The following is a 19,341-nucleotide window of genomic DNA, read 5'->3' as shown; positions in this document are numbered from 1 at the left end:
AAAACTTGGCTCTAGCTGGAATGAAGCAGCACTTTGACAATGCAGTGGGATAATTTCTGCTCCTTAGGCCGGGGATGTGCACAAATACCACCTTTCCCTGCTCCTCTCTTGGGACAGCTGGTTTCTGGTGGTGATTTGATCCTTCATGTTCTTCAGTGGTTTTGAGGAGTTGAATGTTAGAATGGTTTAAAACAATAACTCCTGGTGGATTCACCTTGGAAGAGAATAAAGATAGCTTTGTCTGCATGAATCCATTTCCTGCCATAAGCCTTGATCACTGCCTTTCTCTTTGATGTTGCGCTGACACCAAATCTGGATATAAATGTTCTCTATAACTGTTTTTCATGACCTTTTGGTTGTATTTTTGGAGGTTGGCATTGGCATCCTGTTGACTGTGGGGCATGTCCCACCCCTGCCAACAATTGTCATGTTTTATGGTTATTTTTAGGAAAGGTTTGATAAGTCCTCAAAAAACCATTATTTCGTATGAAGTGTGCAGACAGGAAAAATTCCAGTATTCTGCTCCTGTTCTGCCTGGCCTTGGGTAAATTTCATGAGAATTAAAATTTATTTTTTATGCTTGAAAGAGTGGCATTTTTATTTGGTGACTTGCTCTTTCCACAGTTGGGAAACTTGTCAGATTTAGAAGGAAATACGTGACTGGGAAGACATTCTTATAATATTGTTCATCAAAGCCGGGAGCTGGTATGAAATATTGTAAGAATTCTTTCCCTAGTTCCATATTTTCTTAATTTCCTGTCATGATTTCATTGAATCGGAGAAGAATTTTAAAATTGTCTCTGAAAGCAGATGAGAAAACCTCAGTATTAGTAATCCTGCAACAGGCAAGGGGCTTGGGGGGAAAAAATTACATTTCTCACTTCTGATTTTGGTGTTTCTGAAAGCATCAGGTCTGAGTGAACTCTCAGTATTTAAACCTGGGGTTGGTCAAGGCTCTGGCCTTGGGGCTGGGGGATGTGGGAGCAGGAACCTGTGCGATTTTTCACCTGTTTTTTAGCACATTGTCATGGAGCTTCCCAAGGTCAGGATGGTTGGTTTTCAGCTGTTATCTTTGCTGCAAGCCAGACCTTCACTGAAAAGTTTTGGATTCCTGAGTGAGGAGCACACACTGAACTCTTTATTGCATTCTTGAAGAGCTTATTGTAAAAGCAGCGATAATTTATTCTTTCAGTGGTGCTAACACAATCCTTTCTGTGTATTGACCAGCACAGACAGACCACTGGCTCCCAGCCCTTCGGCCCTTTCAATCCTAATGTAAATCTCCCCTTGTTCCCAGGATCTTGACTGATGTGGAAAATGCCTCCTTTTGCCCAGGATTCACTCTGAAGCCTGATGCTTTATGTTCAATATTTTTCCAGTGTCTCATTTCGAGTAGCTCAGGAGGAACATTTGTTAGGTTGTGACTTCAGAAGCATCTTCAGGTGATGTTACCACCTTTTTGGTGACAGTGACAATGGATTGCTGTGTGGGAGCTTCTCCAGGCAGCCTGAGGAGCCACCAGGACAGAGATTTCTTGGAGTGTGCCAGTAAAACTGCTGAACACACTGCACCTGCCTGGGCCTTACCTTCAGAGATTCAGGAGGAATTTCTCCTGGAAGGGTGGCCAGGCATTGGCAGGGGCTGCCCAGGGAGGTTTGGAGTCCCTATCCCTGGAGGTGTCCAGGGAAGGACTGGAGGCGGCACTCAGTGCTCTGGGCTGGTGACAAGGTGGGGATCAGGCCGAGGTTGGAATTGGTGATCTTGGAGACCTTTTCCAACCCTCATAGTTATGTGAAAAACGATACTGGGGGTGGATTGATCCCTGCAAAGACTTCCTGTGTTTGGAGGGCCAAAAGAGGGCTCAGTGTGCAGATATTTTAGGGAGTGTTTTCATGCTGGATGCAGCTTGAGGAAGGTGGTGATTTTTACATTACTAAATACAGCATCTGAGGTGGTTTAACGACTCCTGGAGGTGTTCATTTCCCTCTGCTGGAGCATCTTTAGTGGAGCAATTTCTAGAATAAAGCTGTGCTGCCCCATAACAGCAAACTGGGATTTTATTTTGAGCTTTATGTGCGATTTATGTCTTTTTATGTCCCTTATCAGAAGGGAAATGTGTGCGTTACAATTTAAATTTGGGTATGTTTGGAACCTGCTTTTTCTGTCTTTATTGCCTTGTAGAGGAGTAGAACAGATACAGAGTGGGTAACTAAATAAATCCAGTTATATCCAAAGAACTCCAGTGGAGCTACCACTGCCTGTCCCCTCCTGGCTCCTGCTCTTTCCGTGAATCTCTGATGTTCCACGCAGCTTGTTTTTCCTTCGGATTTCATGTTTGCCAGGGCAATAACATGAAAATGTGGGGGTTTTTTGCCTGCAGAAAGAAGCTTGAGGACAGCACACGTTGCTCACTCTGCAGCAGGCACTGGAACACTCGCCAGGAGGAATTCCAAGTCAACGGTAATTATCCAGAATTTAGGATTTTCCCAGATTTAATGAAGTGTTTATTTTCTCAGTAAGTCTCTAAGTAACACTTTGAGTTGAAATGCATGTATTTGACAGACCTCTAAACTTTCGACTCTTTTTTTTTTTTTCTGGAAGAAAGTTCTGGACAACTTCTTATCAAATGGAAAAATTGAGTTAGGGAAGGAAGAACTGATTGAGTTCTTGAGGTAAGAAGAGTTTCAGGTTCCACCAGGAACATTATTGATTTTGTAAGGTGGCAGCCTTATCTCTGTTTTCACATTTCTTACTCTTTCTTCTCCCTTCACCCACTTAGCTGGAAGGTTTCTCTTGGAGAGAATTGCACAATTGGCTTTGGATAAAGAAAGTAAATTCTGTTTTTAGCCAAATGCATTTCCTGTGTAGGCAACAGCTGGAGTGGGAGACAGCACTCTGGTTGTGCCTTGCTGAGTTCCTTTGGTTTTAGTTGGAGATCATGGAACTGAGTTCCTTCTTGTGGAACTGATCAGGTTGGGGAGCTGATCTGCTGGAAAAGCAGAAAGGAATTTGTCTAAAACTTGGGGAGGAATGTTGGAAAGCAAAACACAACCAGCAGATGGATTTCATACAAGACATTAAGAAAGAAGTGATAAGCATGCTGCATTCCCTGGATCTGTACAGGTGTTTTGGGAGGAAGAACATTTTACCAGGTTAAATCCAGGTTTATAAATTCAGATGAAGTTTTTTCATCTGCTGTCCATGCCCTTTATTAAATGATTAAAGCATTAATATCTCTTCCATGGGGATCCGTTAGATATTAAAGTGACCACTGATGTGTCACTTGAGTTTGTCATCTGCAGTCACTTGCAGGAGTGAAGGCAGTTTAATAATTGCATGGGAGGAGTTTTATGCTCCTGAAGGACTTGCCAGATGTTCATGTTGGTTTTAAGCAGATTCTGCTTTTAAAAAGCTATAATCTGGTCACCCAGATGTGTATTTTTGTCCATTTCAGTGTGAGGGATGAGAGTTATTTAGGGGAACTATTCAGATTTGGAAGATACTATGTAAACAGCCTTTTGGTGTGTTGTAAATTGTCATTTTTGCTTTTTAATGCCTGGGTTTCTTAAAATATAAACTTGATAAAAACTTACATAAACTATCATCCTTAGGTTCTTCAAAACTGGTAATTCCTACTTAGGCAGTTACATAGAAGTGCAGTTCACTCCCCAAACTTCCAGCAGGTTCATTGATTTGCAAATAAATATTCAAAGCCCAGATACAGAGGCAAACGTGATTTTAGTGTTTCCAGCCATCAGCTGAGCTGTGGCTGTGGTTCTGTACTGCTCCTGGTCAGTCACCCAGACAGAGGGAAGTGTTCCTGCTCCAGCCTCATGGGGATGATCTCACACTTGCATTTTCCCCCGATTTTCCATGAACTAAAAAAATGCACATGGTCTGATGCCACCAGACTGCTCGGCTGTGGTAATTGCAGTCATTTACTGGTGTGTTTTAGCCCTGGGTTTAAGCATAACCTGTTCTAACCAGCCTAATTTGACCCAGTGCTCAGCTAAAGTGTTACAGCCCCAACCTCTGGTGTTGTGCAAGGAAAAGTCTTCAGCTGCTGTATCGAAACAATTCCTCCTTGCTCAGAGTTTGCTTAATCTGCTCCAATTTGAAGAAATCCTTTGCTTTTGCTGGGTTTTTTTCTGCTTGGTTTTGAAGTCCTGTATTTAAGAGGGCTGTTTAAAGAGAGAGGTCTGTTTGTGCTGCATCCAACACTGGTGATTTGCAGTTTAGAGCTGGTGGAAAATCAGCCTTTGCTTCCTTAGGGCCTGCAGAAACCTGGGAGCAAACTCCTGTTTGTTCCACCTGTGAAATCCTGATTTTCCTCCTGTTTTGTTGGATTAGACAGCAGGTGACTGCTCGGAGCTGTCTCATGGTAGGGAGCCTTTCCTGGAAATGGCGTAGTTGCTGTTGGTTTTCGTAGTCTGTGTGACTGCCCTCCCTGAGTTGAGTTAAAAGTAAATAAATTGGTGGGGATGCAGAATGCAAGCATTTGGGAAAGAGATTTTGGATCACCTCTGTCTCATACTGGCTGTGTGTGTGCCTGCCATCCCATAATGCTCCCCAAATTCATGGAGGTGTCACCCAGCTCTGGCACTGAAAAGGGCTCAGTTTTGGTGCTTTCCTGCCTCAGTCCCAGGGCATTTCATCCAGGTTTGGACACACGTGGCATAGAACAAAGCAGAGCAGCCAAGCTCAGGGTGCACTTAAATTCCCCAATTTTCCTGGTCCTCACTGGAAGATTCTTTTAAAAAGCTTTAAAAAATACTTTAATATTTATTCCTTGCCGTGAGCTGGGTGTTCCTGCCTGGAGGGAGGGACTGGGATGAACAAGGTGCTGTGGAATGATGTGTTCCTGTTGGAGGGAACGTGTCTGCACACACAACAGCCATTCCTTTGGGTTGCTTCCAGGCTTTCAGACAGAACTTTTCCCCTGGAAGCTGGTAAATGGGCAGAATGTTTTTTATTTTCAGGGAACAAATTATCATAAAATGCCTTCAGTTTTACCTTCCACTTAAAGACAAACTTTTCCCATGGAGAATAGCTGTGCTCAGTTATGCAGATCCTTCTCCTAAATTTCAGAGCCTTGGGAGTGGGTGCAGCTCCCTGTAGGAACTTGCAGTTCCCAGCTGGCAAACCTTGGCACACTTGGAAGCTCTTTGTTTCACCTGCCCAGGTCTGTGGTACTTCCAGGTGGGAATTCCAGCTGCCTTTTTGCTGACCAGTTCAGGTTCAGGAGAGAATTCCAGGCACACACAAGGGCTTGTGCTCTGTCTTGTGCCTCTGGGCAGGCGTTTTTTGGGATTTCTTTTCCCTGGACTGTGGTGTCTGTTACTTTCACAGCTTCCAAGTGATTTAGAGAACCATTTGGATGTAGAATTTCGATAGTATGTATTAATGTGTAAATAAACTGGTATGGGCCTAAAAACCCCCAGAATAACGTGCTTTTAAATTCACAGTTTTGCACTTGGAAAATCATATTTCATACAAGTCCATTGTTACATTGCATTTAATAATGGCATTTTCACCTAAGCTTGAAATTTTTTGCTTAGCGTAGCATTAAGACATTAAAATGAGCACTTTGGCTTATTCCAGAAGGTGTCACCTTCCTTACAGGTGGAAAAAGGTAGTTTTACATTTATTATTTTCTCTGTCTCTCTCTCTGTTTTTGTAACGGCATATTTGCAGCTAGAAAGTTCCTTAATCCCTTTATTTTTTTAAGCTGAAATAATAATGCAGCACCTTAATGGCTCAGTCCTTTGAGGTGCTCAGTTCTCTGAACATTTGCAGGAGCAGGATTGGGATTAGGACGGGAATAGGATCTTTCAGGAAGTCCTGGGTTTTGGTTTGTGGGCCACTTAGGAAGCAGCACGCAAGTGCTCAGGATTCAACTCTGCTTTTCTGGCAATAAGAGAAAAGCCATGGAAGAACTAAAACAACGAAGGAAAATATTTACCTAAAAGTTATGTCATGTTTGCATTATAGAAACTCTTATTGCCAACTTTACAGGCCTCCTAAATGAATAATGCTGAGGGCAGGCATGACCTTATTGTGAGCATAATATTAAATAACAGCTCAAGTCAAATTAATGCACTCTGGGCACTGACAGAACTTTTCTGCCTAGCTCCCAGCTCTTCCCAGTGGAGTTCCTTTTGGGAAGAGCGGCAGGAAGTTGTGCAGCCCCTGGAAAAACGTGTGTAAGCCTGGAGGGTGGGCACTGGCCCTGTCTGTCCCCTGGAATCCTGAGGGATGGAGTTTCAGGCTGGAAAACAATCCTGGAGTGCTGGGGAGTTGCTGTGGAAGGCTGCAGGGGACAATTGTTTGATGGCTTTCCTGGCACGCTCCCTCAGGAATCCGATCCAGAGGCGATCCAGAGGCGTGAGGGAGGGTGAAAGTTAATAGGATCCCTCAGGTCAGAGCTCCTGTAGCCTTGATGTGTTGGATCTGCTGGTTTTGGGTGTTTTTAGGGGTTTTGGTGTCTGGGAAATGAGGACTTCCATCCCAATCTTAATCCTCCTCCATGGAGAATTTTAAGAGCATTGAGGTCTCGTGGTGGCCTGAGGTATGAACATTAATACTGAATTAAAAATCCTCCTGTAATTTGGTCAGTGCTAAACACAAACATTTGTAGCAGAGCGTGGAAGCCTTGTCCCGTGTTTGTGGAGCTGCAGTGGAATTTTGTTGAGGCTTTTTGTTTTCCTGGGATCACAGACCTCACCTGGGTCAAAGCCACCCCTGGATCGGGCTCTGAATAGTCACAATATTTGAGCACATTTCTTGGGTAAATCACAAAGGACATTTTCAGGCAGGCTCTCAGTACTGAGCATATTTGAGCCTATTTGTTGGGTAAATCAGGAGGAACATTTTCAGGCTCAAGTCTGTGTTGCCCTCCTGGCTGGAATCCAAACTTCCCACAAGATGCTGGGGCCCGATTCCCTTGGGGGCCGTTATAAATGATTTCCAGGATTTTAATCAAAACATGGATTTAGTGGGGAACAGACGACTTACGGAGTGGGGGTGGTCCCTCCAGAGCTCAGGTTGTAACTGAGCTCCTGTTAAATCTCTCTTTGCCTTAATCTTGCTCAAAGTAAACCCAGTCCACCCAGCAGGTCTCACGTGTGGTCCTGGGGCACAAACTATTTTAGGATTGGGATGGTACCTTCAACATCTTGTTTAATGCTGTTTATTGGAAAAATACGAGTGGGAGAGGGCAGCGTGGGTCTTACTTCCCCAGGTTTTTCCTGCTTTAGAATTGCGTGGGGCATATCTGGGGTTTTTTGGAGTCATCATTAAGGTTGGATCTTTTTGACAAGGTTATTCCTTAGCCTGAGGTTGGGGATGGCTTTGGGATGGCTCTGTGGTTGTTCTTTTTAACAGCCTTTGGGGATGAGTGATGGAAAATTGAACTGACAGAGTGGAGTGTAGAATACTCAGAGCTTCAGTTTGCAGGAGATCAGGATTTTAAGGCATGGCAGTAACAAATAAATAAATTCTTTATCAGAGAACATGTGGTTTTCCCCCTGCTCAGATAAAATATATTTGCTATACTTTTATATATTATATAATATTTATAATAGTAATTAGTAATTCTGTCAGTATAAAAAGGTGTAAGTAAAGCTTTAGGTGTTTATACAATACTGCTTTTAGTAAGGAGCAATATTAGAGTAGTTTACTTCCTGCAATAAATGAAAATTTAGGATCAGGCTGGCAGGTTGCATAAGGCACTGAACCTGGAAATCAGGAAGTCTCTGCTGAATTTCAGGCTCTCCTTCCTGGACACATTGTTCTTTCTAAGTCAGGCACGCTATATTTAAAAAAATATAAAGTCTCCATTTAAGTAATAAGCTCCTTGGAATAGGAACTTTCTCATCTTAAATCCAACACTTACTGAAATGAAAATCCAGCCTTTTGGACAGCTTCTGTCTGGGGTTATAAATTTATTTCTCACTGTTTATGAAATTTGTTTGGTTTTTTCTCTGGACAGTGAAATGAAGCTGATCTGTGCCTGTCTGCAGTGTTCCTCCCATTCAGTCTGTGTGAGATCTTTCTGGAGAAAGAATTTTAATATTATAGGAAAATGCTTTAATGTGAGAAAACAGGAACTTTGAAACTTCCTAAATCCATAATACTGCAACACATTTCACAACACATAATGTGACTAAAGGATACAATTCCAATGAAAAAGGTTTTTTTTTCAGTTCATTAAATCTTTTCCTTTTTTTAATACTACAGTTAAGAAATACACAGCCTTTTTGTTCTTACATGTCCTGCAGTAAATACTGGCAGAGTCATTGTCAGTGCCTGAAGAGAAACCAGTCTGTAAATTGTAGATTGTAAGTTAGTGGTGACTGCTCCAAAAACTCTTGATAGAACTGGGATGATGTGTTTATCCAGGAAGATTCTTCTGGCCAGAACCTTTCTTCCAGCTACTGCTGAGACAGTTTTGAAGTTGTTTCTCCTGTGTCATTCAGGTGGAAGTGACAGAGCCGAAACGGTGCCTCACCCTGAGCTGCACGTTGGAAATGGCTAAAGGAGGCTCAGGAATGCTGGGAGTTCTTCCCGGGAGTTCACGAAACGTTTATGGAGTCATTATGGTTGGAGAAGACCTCTAAGATCCCCAACTCCAACCACTTGTCTGTAACTGCCCCCGTGCCCTGGAATTACTCATTATTCCACTTCGGATCCAAACCATCGGAGACAATTTTTGCGTTTCCCACTGTCTCGTGTGAATCCCTGATGTTTTCCAGACTTGAGGCGGGACGATCCCGTATCAGACAGCCCTCACGAGCTCCCTTCGCTCCGCTCCATCCGTCAGGGAGCTGAGGAGCGTTTTCCATGGAAATCCAAGCCCGGAGTCAGTGAACACTGAGCGGCTCCTCAGGAGCTGGCTGGGCTCCAGCGGCTCTGCCGGGGAGGAATTTGGGCTGGAGCGAAGGGGAGGCCGGTGCCGGAGCCTTGCAGAGCTCGGCGTTTTTACTGTGGCAGGAAGTGAGGTCAGGCCCAGCCGCTGTGGACAGGAATTGTTTGCTGGAAAGGGCAGTGCTGGAGGTTTTCTGTTTTTCTTAGAAGCCTTTGTAGGCTGAGAGTGTCCCTGGAAAACGTTGCCTTCTTTTGAATTTGGGAACATGACCGTGGTGCATGAGATGGTTGGATTGGTCCAGAATGCATCTCAGGGCACATTTTTACATTATGGATTGGGTTTGTTTCTTTTAAAATACGTTTTATTGAGAAAAATTACTGTATTTCAGCTTTTTAGACATTGAATAATCTTTGAAAACAAAAGCTCGAGCTGTTGAACTTAGAAATGTCACACACTATGACTTCTTCCAGCTTCAAGTTCATTGCTGAGATGGTTAAATGCCCTTTTTTAAAAAATTTTTTTTAAGTTTATTTTTTTTCTTTATTTTTTCTTTTTTTTCCTTTTTTTCTTTTTTCTTTTTTTTTTCTTTTTTTAATTTTTTAAAATTTCTTCCTTTTTTCCTTTTTTTTTTTTTTTTCTTTTTTTTTTTTTTTGTGGTTCTGTGGCCTGAATTCATCCCTCAGCTCAACCCAGGTTTGGGAATGACCTTTAGCTGATGTGTAATAGAAACCACTGCAAAAAACCCCAAATGTATCAGGCCAAAAATGCCCTTGGAAAATGTAACCTTTCTAAAATTTGGTCTGCTTAATTCCACACTGAGTCAAAAATCTCCAGGGCAGAGTGACAAAGCTGTAGAGACACCTCTACAAGTTCTGGTATTGATTCCTATTTAATGGGTCACTAAAATTTATTTTATTCCTATAAATTACAAAATTTTCCTGGTGTTTAATGCTTCCAGATGGGATTTTTCTTGCTTATTTTTAGTCTAGAATTTAAGATTTAGTGTATTAGCTCATCTTTAATGTCAGTGCAGCCTGTGAATTCCTGGGACTGTACTTTTTTCCTTGTGGTTTTTTTTTTTACCCCTGACCACTTGAATAGTTCCTGGGGTTGATGAATCCCTCACTGCCAAGACCAGACCACAGCAAAAGCAGTTTGAGCTGCTCTTCCTGAGATTTGCTGGAATAAAGTGGCTGTAGGGACCAGGCAGCTCTTTGATGCAGTTCTCCCTGTGGGTGGGTCCATGAATAACCCCCCAAGCTGGATTTACCTCTCCAAGCTGACTTGGTTTGGGGTGCATTCAAGGGTTTAGAGGAAGCCTGGAATCACTGTCAGAGTTCTAGGGATGATGTGAAACTTGGGAGTGTTGGTGGAGGAGAGCGTGGACATGCCCCAGCCCCCAGAACTCCCTGATTCCAGGGCTCATTCCCAGCATGGGCAGGAGGAACTGGGGGAATTCTGGCCTGCTCAGGTGCGGCCCCACCTGCCAAGCTGCCTCCAGCCCTGTGCTCCCAGCACAGGAAGGACCTGGAGCTGCTGGAGAGAGTCCAGAGGAGGCCACAGAGCTGCTTCAAGGGCTGGAGCGCCTCTGGATCCAGGCTGGTAGAGCTGGGGCTGTTCGCTTGAAGAAGAGAAGGCTCCAGGGAGCTCAAGGAACTCCCCAGAGTTCCTTCCAGTGCCTAAAGGGACTCCAGGAGAGCTGGAGAAGGACTAGGGGCAAGGAGGAATGGCTTCCCATTGCCAGAGGGCAGGGTGGAATGGAATATTGGGAAGGAATTGGCTGTGGGGGTGGTGAGGCCCTGGCACAGCTTGCCCAGGGTAGATGTGGCTGCCCCTGGATCCCTGAAAGTGTCCAAGGCCAGTTGTGTGGGGCTTGGAGCAACCTGGGATAGCGGAAGGTGTCCCTGCCATGGCAGGGGGTGGCACTGGATGGGCTCTAAGGTCCCTTCCAACACAGACGATGCCGGGATTCCATGATGCCTGAGTGTGGGAGTGTGGATGGAGGTGGGTTTGGGATCCTGGAATCTCCTCTCTGCCCCTGTGCTGACTGTACTCCACCTTTCCCTCAGGAGCAGCCTTGCCCTGCAGGGAGGGCCGAGCAGGACTGGATTCCCTGCTCCAGCCCTGCCATGGGAGAGTTTTGGGAAATGGCTGTTCAAGATAGAGCTCAGTCTTTGTTTTGTTTTGCAGGAAATTGTGCTGAGTATGTAATATGTAATAACTTTTCAGGAATTCTCTTTTTATTTACCCAGGTTCCACCTACTTCCTCAAGTGAAATGGAGACTTTGGGGTGGTGAATCCATGGATTTATTTCCCTGGAAAAGTTTTATCTGTTGAAGTGGGGAGGCCTTGAGTCCCACATCCACTGACTCTGTTGCCTTGGAGGGCAGGGTGTTTTTGCCGCTCTTATCAGTGTTCTTAAGGAATGAAGCAGTGCTCAAAACCCAAAATAACTTGTTTTTTTCCAATCTGTCAGGATGTCCCTCTTTGTCCTCAGTGTTCTGCCATTTGCAGCCACCCCAGCCCAGCTGCACAGGGAAATACCAACTTTCTGAGCCAGGTGAAACTGCCCCAAAACCTCTTCAGATGATTTTGTTCCTGTTGGTACTTCCGTTTTCTCTGACCATATGGCCATTGCTGCTAAGACACGAAATTGGCTATTTTTGGAGTTTTTCATTAACAGTTTAAAACCAGTTATTTCCTGCTACTCCAAATATTAAGTTCTTCCTTGGAGAAATGAAGCTACAGCACTAAGCAAACAGAAGGTGTGTGGAGGTGTCCATGTAAACGAAATCATCCATGTAATTAGGCAGAAGATGAAGGGTTCTAAAAACCACAGGGATGTTGGGGCTGTCTCTACAATTTGTGCTAAAGAGCGAATTAAATTCAGCCAAGGCAGGGGACGACCAGAGAATCTCTGAACCTTTATTTAAAGTTGCAGAGGACGAGCTGAGAAATTGAACCTTTATTTGAAAGTTGCAGAGGATGAGCACAGAAACTCTGAACCTTTATTTGAAGTTGCAGGTGCCTTTGAGCCCTGTTTCAGATCATGTTTTTCTGCAGCTGCTTATTTGGGGTAGTTGAATTTCGATGCAGATGGAGTTGCCTTCTGGTAAAGGGGCTCCCCCTTTATTTTAAGTACTAATTTCTGTTTTCTTTGATGCATGTATAAAATAACTCTCATTTTGCCTGTGTACAGTGCATTCCTGTTATGGCGGTTAAGGCTTAGATCCAGCCTCAAAAAATGGGAGAGGTTTAGAGGAAGAAGCCTTTGCCTGAATTTTACTGCTCCAGGCAGGGTTTTTTAAGTGGAATAGTTAAAATTTGCATCCTTGGCAGAGGCAATTCCAGTCCTGACAAAAAGGAGATTATTTTATTCAGGAAATAAATGCCATGCTAAGGCAGTTCAGTGTATTTATTCAGTGTATTTATTAAGTGTATTTAGGCCAAACCTGATGCATATTTAATCTTTGAGGTCCTATCCAGCTCTTGCACCTTGCAGTGATGTTTGGCTTCTTAAAATTGTTACCAGAGCAGCCCTGGAATAGAATTTCCTTGTGGAAAGGGTTGGGGTTTGGGAAGTCTTGAGGAGTTTGTTGTGCTGCATTTTGTGGCTGTGTGATTGCATCTCTGATTTTGAGATGCTTTTGCAAAGCAGAAATGGGGGTTTTATCAGTGGATTCCACCAGCTCCTTCACCTTGTCTTGATAACACAGGAAAAACCTTTGTAATCTCAGATTTTTTTACAGATTTTTTCTGTACAAAATAAGTTAAAACCAGAAGAAATTATATTAATTATATTATATTTTTCCTACTGTTGCCTAATCTGCTAGAAATGAAGTCTCACAGGTACAGAATTAATCAGTTTTTGTCTTTTTCCTTCTCCAAATATTGCCCTTTCTGTGCTGCTTGTGGAGAACTGAAGAAGGATTTGACACTTTCAAGCAGCCTGACTTGTATCATGCACAGATTTAGGGGAGTGTTTTGTGGGGGTTTTTTTGGGTTTTTGTTTTTGTTTTTTGTGGGTTTTTTGTTTGTTTGTTTGTTTGTTTGTTTTAAGGAGTTTGAACCTCCAAACCACATTTTGCCTTCTGGTTTATGGGAGGTAATGGGAGAGGAGAAGGAAGTGTCAGCATTTCCTGTATCCTGTTATCTTGTGCTTTTTATGGATGCTGGATTAACTATATACTGAAAATTCCCTGACACTGGGAGCTTGCAGCTCGACTCGTTCTAATTACTGTAATTAATTTGTATCATGTGTATTTTGACTGGTTCTAATTACAGATTATTCTCTGGAAGCCCATGACTGCAGCACTTTTCTATTCACATTTCCCCATGGTTCTGAGTCAAAAATTTTGGGACAAAGCGGGATTTTGTATTGTCTTAAGCTTTGTTTTCACTCTGGCAGATTTTGTATTGGAAAAATTGCATGATTTGGGGGGTTCTTTTGGTCATCACTAAAATGTAAATGTAGTTTGTGCATTATTTAACCTAAAGCTTGGGGTCTGGAATGGAAGCAGTTTAGTCATTTGAAGTGCAAATTCTGGAATAAATTGCTGTGTAAATGTAAATTTCTCTACTGTGTAATTGCTGCAGTGAGGTACCAATCCCAGCACTCGTGGCTGAATATTCCTGATAATTAAAGGGGAGAATTTTGGGGAAAGGACATTTATGGCTTACAGGAAAGGAATTGAAAGTGAAAAACAGGATAATGTTGGACTGTTTGGGTGCTCTGGGAATATTCTGAGTTGGCAGGGCCCCACAAGCCGGGTTTGTCCAACAAATGCAGGGAACGGTTTAAGGAAGGGAGAGCCGGATCTGACCTCATGCCTTTTTTCTCTTGGGGCAGGTGGTTGAGGTGAGCAGGTGTCCATGAATGATCCCAAGAAATGATGGCTGACCAGCCGCCCCCCCTGGAAGCCACACCTCTGCTGAATGAAGTGCCACTTCTACCTCACATGGTCAATGGGGACAGCATCCAGCAGGCAAGTGAACCTTCAGCTGGGAGCGACTGGGAAGGACTGGGATGGTGGCTCCACAAAAACCAGGCAGCTCTGCCACTCATCTGCTGAGCTGGGGAAAGGATGTGGTTGTGAGCACTGACGTCAGGAGTTAAACAGAAGTGCAAACAGAGGGAGAAAAAAAAATCATTCCGCTCCCAGCCGGTGGACAGGTGTGAAAAAAAAGGGCTTTAAAATGGAGCTACAAATGCCAAAAAAATCAAAGGAAAATTTGGGGGGGTTAATAAAAGTTTTGAAACTCCCGTGAAGCAGTGAATGAAGATTAACAAGGGATTGCAGAGGAAATCGATTACAGGAAAATGAAAGGAAAGACCTTGGCTTCCTGGTTTTAAGTGTCTTCATTAATAATTACAGTGCAGTGGTGAAACCTGAGTGTATTTAGTTGAAACTTTAGAGCTTTAGTGGACGCAACCCTTCAGAATCCCTGGAAGGATTAGAAATACAGGTAAAAAGTGGCAGCAGAACAATTTTGAATGTGTGTGTGTAAAGTGTGTAAATTGTCAGCAAATGGGAATTTAGTGTTCTGCAGAAGGAGTTGAGTGCTTTGTACTACAAGTACTGGGAACTCTCCTTATCCTTTGAGCTGTGGTAGGCCATAAATGCTGAAAGTTTAGGTGAGCTGTCCTTTAATTTGTCATTGTTGCAGATAAGAAGGAGAAATCTGTGGTATTTCCGTTATATACTTGGAAAAATGGACTTTATTAAAGGAAAAGTTCTTTTCCCTTTCTGCCTCAGACCCTGGAGGTGTAAGTGTAATGAGTGTGTCTGGAAATGAGTGAAATCTCCAACATAATTCTGAAGTTCTGGCAATAGAAGGTGGAATTTCAGCCCTGCCCAGCTGGGAGGTGGCTCAGGTGGTTCAGGTTTCATGAGGAAAAGAGATCAAATACGTTTAATTGGCCCCTGTCCCCAGAGTTGTGTGTGTGGGATGTGGAGGTGCCAGTCACTGACATTTTTAGGACCTAGAGGAGACTTTGCAATCAAGTGAGATTAAAAAAAGAAATAAAAGTAAAATAATAGAGTCGTATTGTGCATTTAAAAAGAGACTAAGTTTAAGTGGAATCCTTTAAAGAGAGGCTTGACATAGAATCTTTATTAATGCAGAGAAATTTTAATTACTTCTCTGCCAGCGCTGTGGAGGACAGTGCTAATACTTAATTATTGTAGTGTGATTTGTTTCCAGAAATCAAACCCGTGTGTTTGGCCAATTCCAGTTAATCCATTAGTTCTATTTCACTTAAAGCGAAAGTTGGAAGTCTTCTGGAAGGGTTTCTGGATCCCAAAGTGTGTGAAGAAGGGATGAAACCAGAGCTGTGGCTGAGCAGCTTCAGCTGTGCTGGTGCCACCAGCCCTGGAGAGGTGCTCAGGACACCTGGAGGCGTTGGCAGCTCCTGGGCTCTGCACTCCCGGGTCTCACTTGGCTCAGATCCACCCCTCAGCATAGCTCCAGCTTCCTGGAAATTTTCCTTGTTGGAAGGTGGCTGGGACTTCATTTGCTTCATTAACTCCAGTGAGTCACTGCTCTAAGACATGGCCTGTGCATTCCTGGAATTCCAGGCTCCCAACTGCAGCAGCCCTGTGATTGCAGCACTGGATTGGGATCCTTCCCTCACTTTTCCTGAGCTGATCCTGAGAACTGCAGTTCATGGAAGCCTGTTCTGAAGATGTGCCACTCTCAGAGGCTCTGAATCTCTCGAAGGATCCCTTTCTTGCCTCTGAATTTTGCCCTCCAAGATGAGCCTTTTCCTGAGGTCAATCCCTGCCTCTGGAATCCTTGGTCCACAGCAAATCTTTTTCCTCCCTCTTGTGCTCTAGCAAAGCCCCAGCCCATTATTGTCAGTTTTCTTTAAACAGTTAACACCACTTCTCTCCCTTTACCCCAAGAAATTTATTAGCATTGAAGTAATGCATTTACTTGCATTCTGAAGTGACAAATCTGCATAAATTTCATTATTAATGCAAATTATGCCACTTTTAAAGGCATTCTCTGCCATGTCTCCCGCTCCTGGAACCATAATAAATATTACTGAATGGCTAAATGGCCTTTTCAGGTATTTTGGTCACTCACTTATATCCAGAAACAACTCATCCGCCCAAAGTAAAATTCTCCTGTACATGGAGCATCAATTCTCCCGTACAAGGGAGGTTATCAAAAATAAAATCAAAGCTTAATACACCAACATGCAGAAGCTGCAAAACCAGTGTTAAAATAGCATTTATCATTTATTCTTGGAGTCTGTAGTGATGAGAACAGTGAAACTGGTGCCTGGGGAGTTCAGGGAGCTCCAGCACTGAAAATGTGACAGCACAGAAAAACTCATTCATTAATGTCATGGGTAGCTCATTTTACCAGGAATTAAATAACCAGGTGATTCCTTCAGGTCCCATCTACCTGCTACAAATGTCATTCCATGAATGGTGCAAAAATATTCTAGAAAAATCGAATGGAAGAAAATTATACTGATTTTCACAGCTGCTTTAACAAATACATTTTATTTCAATTTTTGCATCAGTGCCAGCTGTCCCCAGGGTGTAATTTTAATTGTGTACCTGCAGTTCTTTACCTGGCCAAACCTTATACATCCTTTTATTAAAGGATTAGCTGTGGATTATCATAGATGTTAAAATAAAGTGCAACTGCCAAAATTCCCCTGAGGATAGGGCAGGATGAGGGGATGGTTTGGGATCCCAGCACTGCCTGAGGAGTGATCCTAGCCGAGCTTCACGTCGATTTATGTGCAAGAGGACGTGGCCACATCCAAAGGGACCTGCAGGATGTCACTGGGGCTTGGATTCCTTCCACAGGGAAAACACACCTGGGCTCACATGAGCTGCAGGGCAGAGGTGGTGGGAAAAGCCAGTGTGAATCTCAGGTCATTATTGCCTCAGCAAAAGCAGAAAAAGCAGTGTGAAACTTGAAATTAAAAGCTTATTTCCTGTATATTAAGTGAAGCACCTTCTGGGAGTAACCAGAGAAAAAAGTACTAGAATTTTATGTCAAAGTAGGAGGAATATTTTCATTCTACCCATTTTACTTTACTCCAAGGTCACCAAAGCTCTCTTGTTTGTCTCTGAAGAGAATGGGTTTTCCCCCCAGAGAATTTTTAAAATTTAAAAAGTCCCCAACCCCTCTTTTGTGTTTTGTTTCCTGCAGGTGATTCTTGTCCAGGTAAACCCAGGTGAAACATTTACAATTACAACTGAAGATGGGCACATTCAATGCATTCAAGGTAAAGGGAAGCTCAAGTTCTGAATCCAAATATTTTGGATCTAGGGTTATTCCACCAGGTTTTTTTTGTGATGTCAGATGTGTTTTCTGCACTGGAATAAATCAGATTTTTCAGTTTTTGTCCAAGCACAAGTGAGGTAGCACTAGGAAGCTGCCAGAATTCTATGCATCCTGCAGATTTTCATTCCCAAAAGATGGGTTTGCAGTGATCCTTGACTAAGTGTCTTCCCAGGATCTTAACATGTGATTTCTGTGGCATTTAATCCACAATAATTTAAAGAACTTTAATGGGCACTGGCAACTCCCTGTGCTGTGAGGTGGGGGAATCATTGCTGCTCTCCATGCCTGCAAATTCGTTTTTACCTTCTGGGTAAGTGACAGAAAATCCGAGTCAGGGCAAAATATCTCCTGTAAGTCAAGTTGAATTTATCAGTATTTCCATTTTTGGAGTGTTTGTCACCATTTTACATGATACTGTATAAAATGTGTCCATTCTGCTTTCATCAAATCCCCTTCAGGAATACTTCCATTGAGCTTAACATAAAAAATAATATATTTAATTTTTTTTTAAGTTCCTACATCGGGTTTACCCCAATATCTGCATTTGCCTTCATTAGTACAGACTTTCAGCTGTCACAAATTAAGAGCTAAAATTATTTATACAGATCTTTGTGCAGTTAAAGACACCGTTGGCTAAGTGGTGGTTGGGATAAAGCCAGTAATCAAACAGAGAATGGGGATGCAATTCCTGATGTTCCAGGCTCCAGGGTGAGCTCCCACCTTTGGGAAGAGGTGTCTCCATATTGGAAAAGCCTTGGTTGTTAAAAAGTGTCCCCTTGTCCTCGCCAGGTCCAGCACATGTCCCTATGATGTCACCAAACGGTTCCATGCCTCCGATTTTTGTGCCTCCCGGTTACGTATCTCAGGTACATTTACTTCTCCTTCTCTTGTGCTGTGGTTTTTGGGGAAATTTTAATTATATTTTTATTATTTATTGGTGATTTTAGCTGTGAAAAAAAGCTGTTTTTCCATTGAACTTACCAACTGTTTCGCTTTATTGTGGGCTCTGTCTGCTCTTTTACTGAGTAATGTCTGATCCAATCTCCAGGATTTTTTTAACCTTACTCCCATCAGTTAAAGATACTTTTTGTAACAAGGTCAGCTCGGAATTGACTGTCTGAGCTCCATGAATGGGATCCACATGTCTATTTTTCATCATTTCTGTTTGCAGGGTGAAGCTGGGTCATGTGAACAGTCCCAAAGTGGCTGCAGGTTTTTTATTCAAACATAAAATTTTATCTGAATTTTCAGTGCCCCTTTCTTTACCAGCCCTGATCTCCTGAAATTCCAGCAAATCAGCACTGCTGGAGCAGAATGTGCAGAGTGTGGTGGTGATGCAAACACTGATTCCAGTGACGTGTTTGGGAAATGCACAGGGCTCTGGGCTCTCTCAGCTTTGCTTTTCCACTCCCATGGATTTTCCTCTTCTGGCTGAGAGTTGTTCGGGTCAGACCTGTGTGTTGTTACGAGAGATACTCCCAGTTCCCAGTTTGATCTATTTCTAAATTAATGCGTTTTGAAAGGAAATAATTAAAACCAAATGTGGAAACAGAACTCGTGTTGTAGTAATGTTGGAAGTCAGGAGTGTTCTGAGAAGATTTGAAAAGCTGTAACTGTGAGTTCTTGGGTTCTCCAGGCAGTTTCTTTTTGCACACAGCTGCATTTTGGGCTTCTGCTGTTCTTCAGCTCTGCAGACTTTGAGGAAAGATTCCCCCAGACAATTTCTGATCCCTGTGAAATGGATCCCAGGGCAAACAGTGGGCAAAGCCCTGGCAGCACTGAGTTGCTCAGCCTGAAAACCACATTTATTTGTTCTGTGTTTGCTGTCACCTGAAACCAGCAGGGTTGGGTTGTTTTCCCTGGGTTGTTGTGACAGGGATTGACAAGTTGAAAAATAGCTTTAAATCAGAGCTTGAGTTACCTGGACTGTTCTTGTCAGATGAGGTGATAACTTTGTGTTCCCAGTGTCTGGAGTAGCCCAGGACTGGTTCTCTCGGATTCTGTCAAAGTGGAGTGAAATAATTCAGGAGTGAACAGGTTGTGGACTCCCATCCCTGGAAGTGTTCCAGGACAGGCTGGATGGGGCTTGGAGCAACCTGTTCTGTGGAAGGTGTCCCTGCCCATCGCAGGGGTGGGATGAGATGAAGTTTAAGGTCTTTCCCTAC

General features: G+C 43.2%; 1 protein-coding gene across 2 annotated transcripts in view; it reads left to right on the top strand.

The window, feature by feature from the left end:
- The window catches only part of LOC136288687 (fibronectin type-III domain-containing protein 3a-like), a 39,146-nt gene that overhangs the window by 2,337 nt on the left and 17,468 nt on the right, over positions 1-19,341 (top strand). Inside the window, exons 2-6 of one of the 2 annotated variants that reach the window (XM_066182154.1) lie at positions 2,381-2,460; positions 2,602-2,672; positions 13,716-13,851; positions 17,042-17,117; positions 17,966-18,042. In XM_066182154.1, coding sequence (XP_066038251.1) covers positions 13,756-13,851; positions 17,042-17,117; positions 17,966-18,042 — 249 coding nt within the window. In that variant the 5' untranslated portion in view covers positions 2,381-2,460; positions 2,602-2,672; positions 13,716-13,755. The remainder of the gene's footprint in view (positions 1-2,380; positions 2,461-2,601; positions 2,673-13,715; positions 13,852-17,041; positions 17,118-17,965; positions 18,043-19,341) is intronic. The other variant, XM_066182153.1, reaches the window with a different exon arrangement.

The sequence above is a fragment of the Chamaea fasciata genome, unplaced genomic scaffold (genome assembly GCF_029207755.1).
Source record: "Chamaea fasciata isolate MVZ Bird 193981 ecotype frontalis unplaced genomic scaffold, bChaFas1.0.hap1 SCAF_4, whole genome shotgun sequence".
NCBI classification, from domain to species: domain Eukaryota; kingdom Metazoa; phylum Chordata; class Aves; order Passeriformes; family Sylviidae; genus Chamaea; species Chamaea fasciata.
Note: the sequence above shows the minus strand (reverse complement) of the source record. Positions and strands in the feature narration are given on the sequence as shown.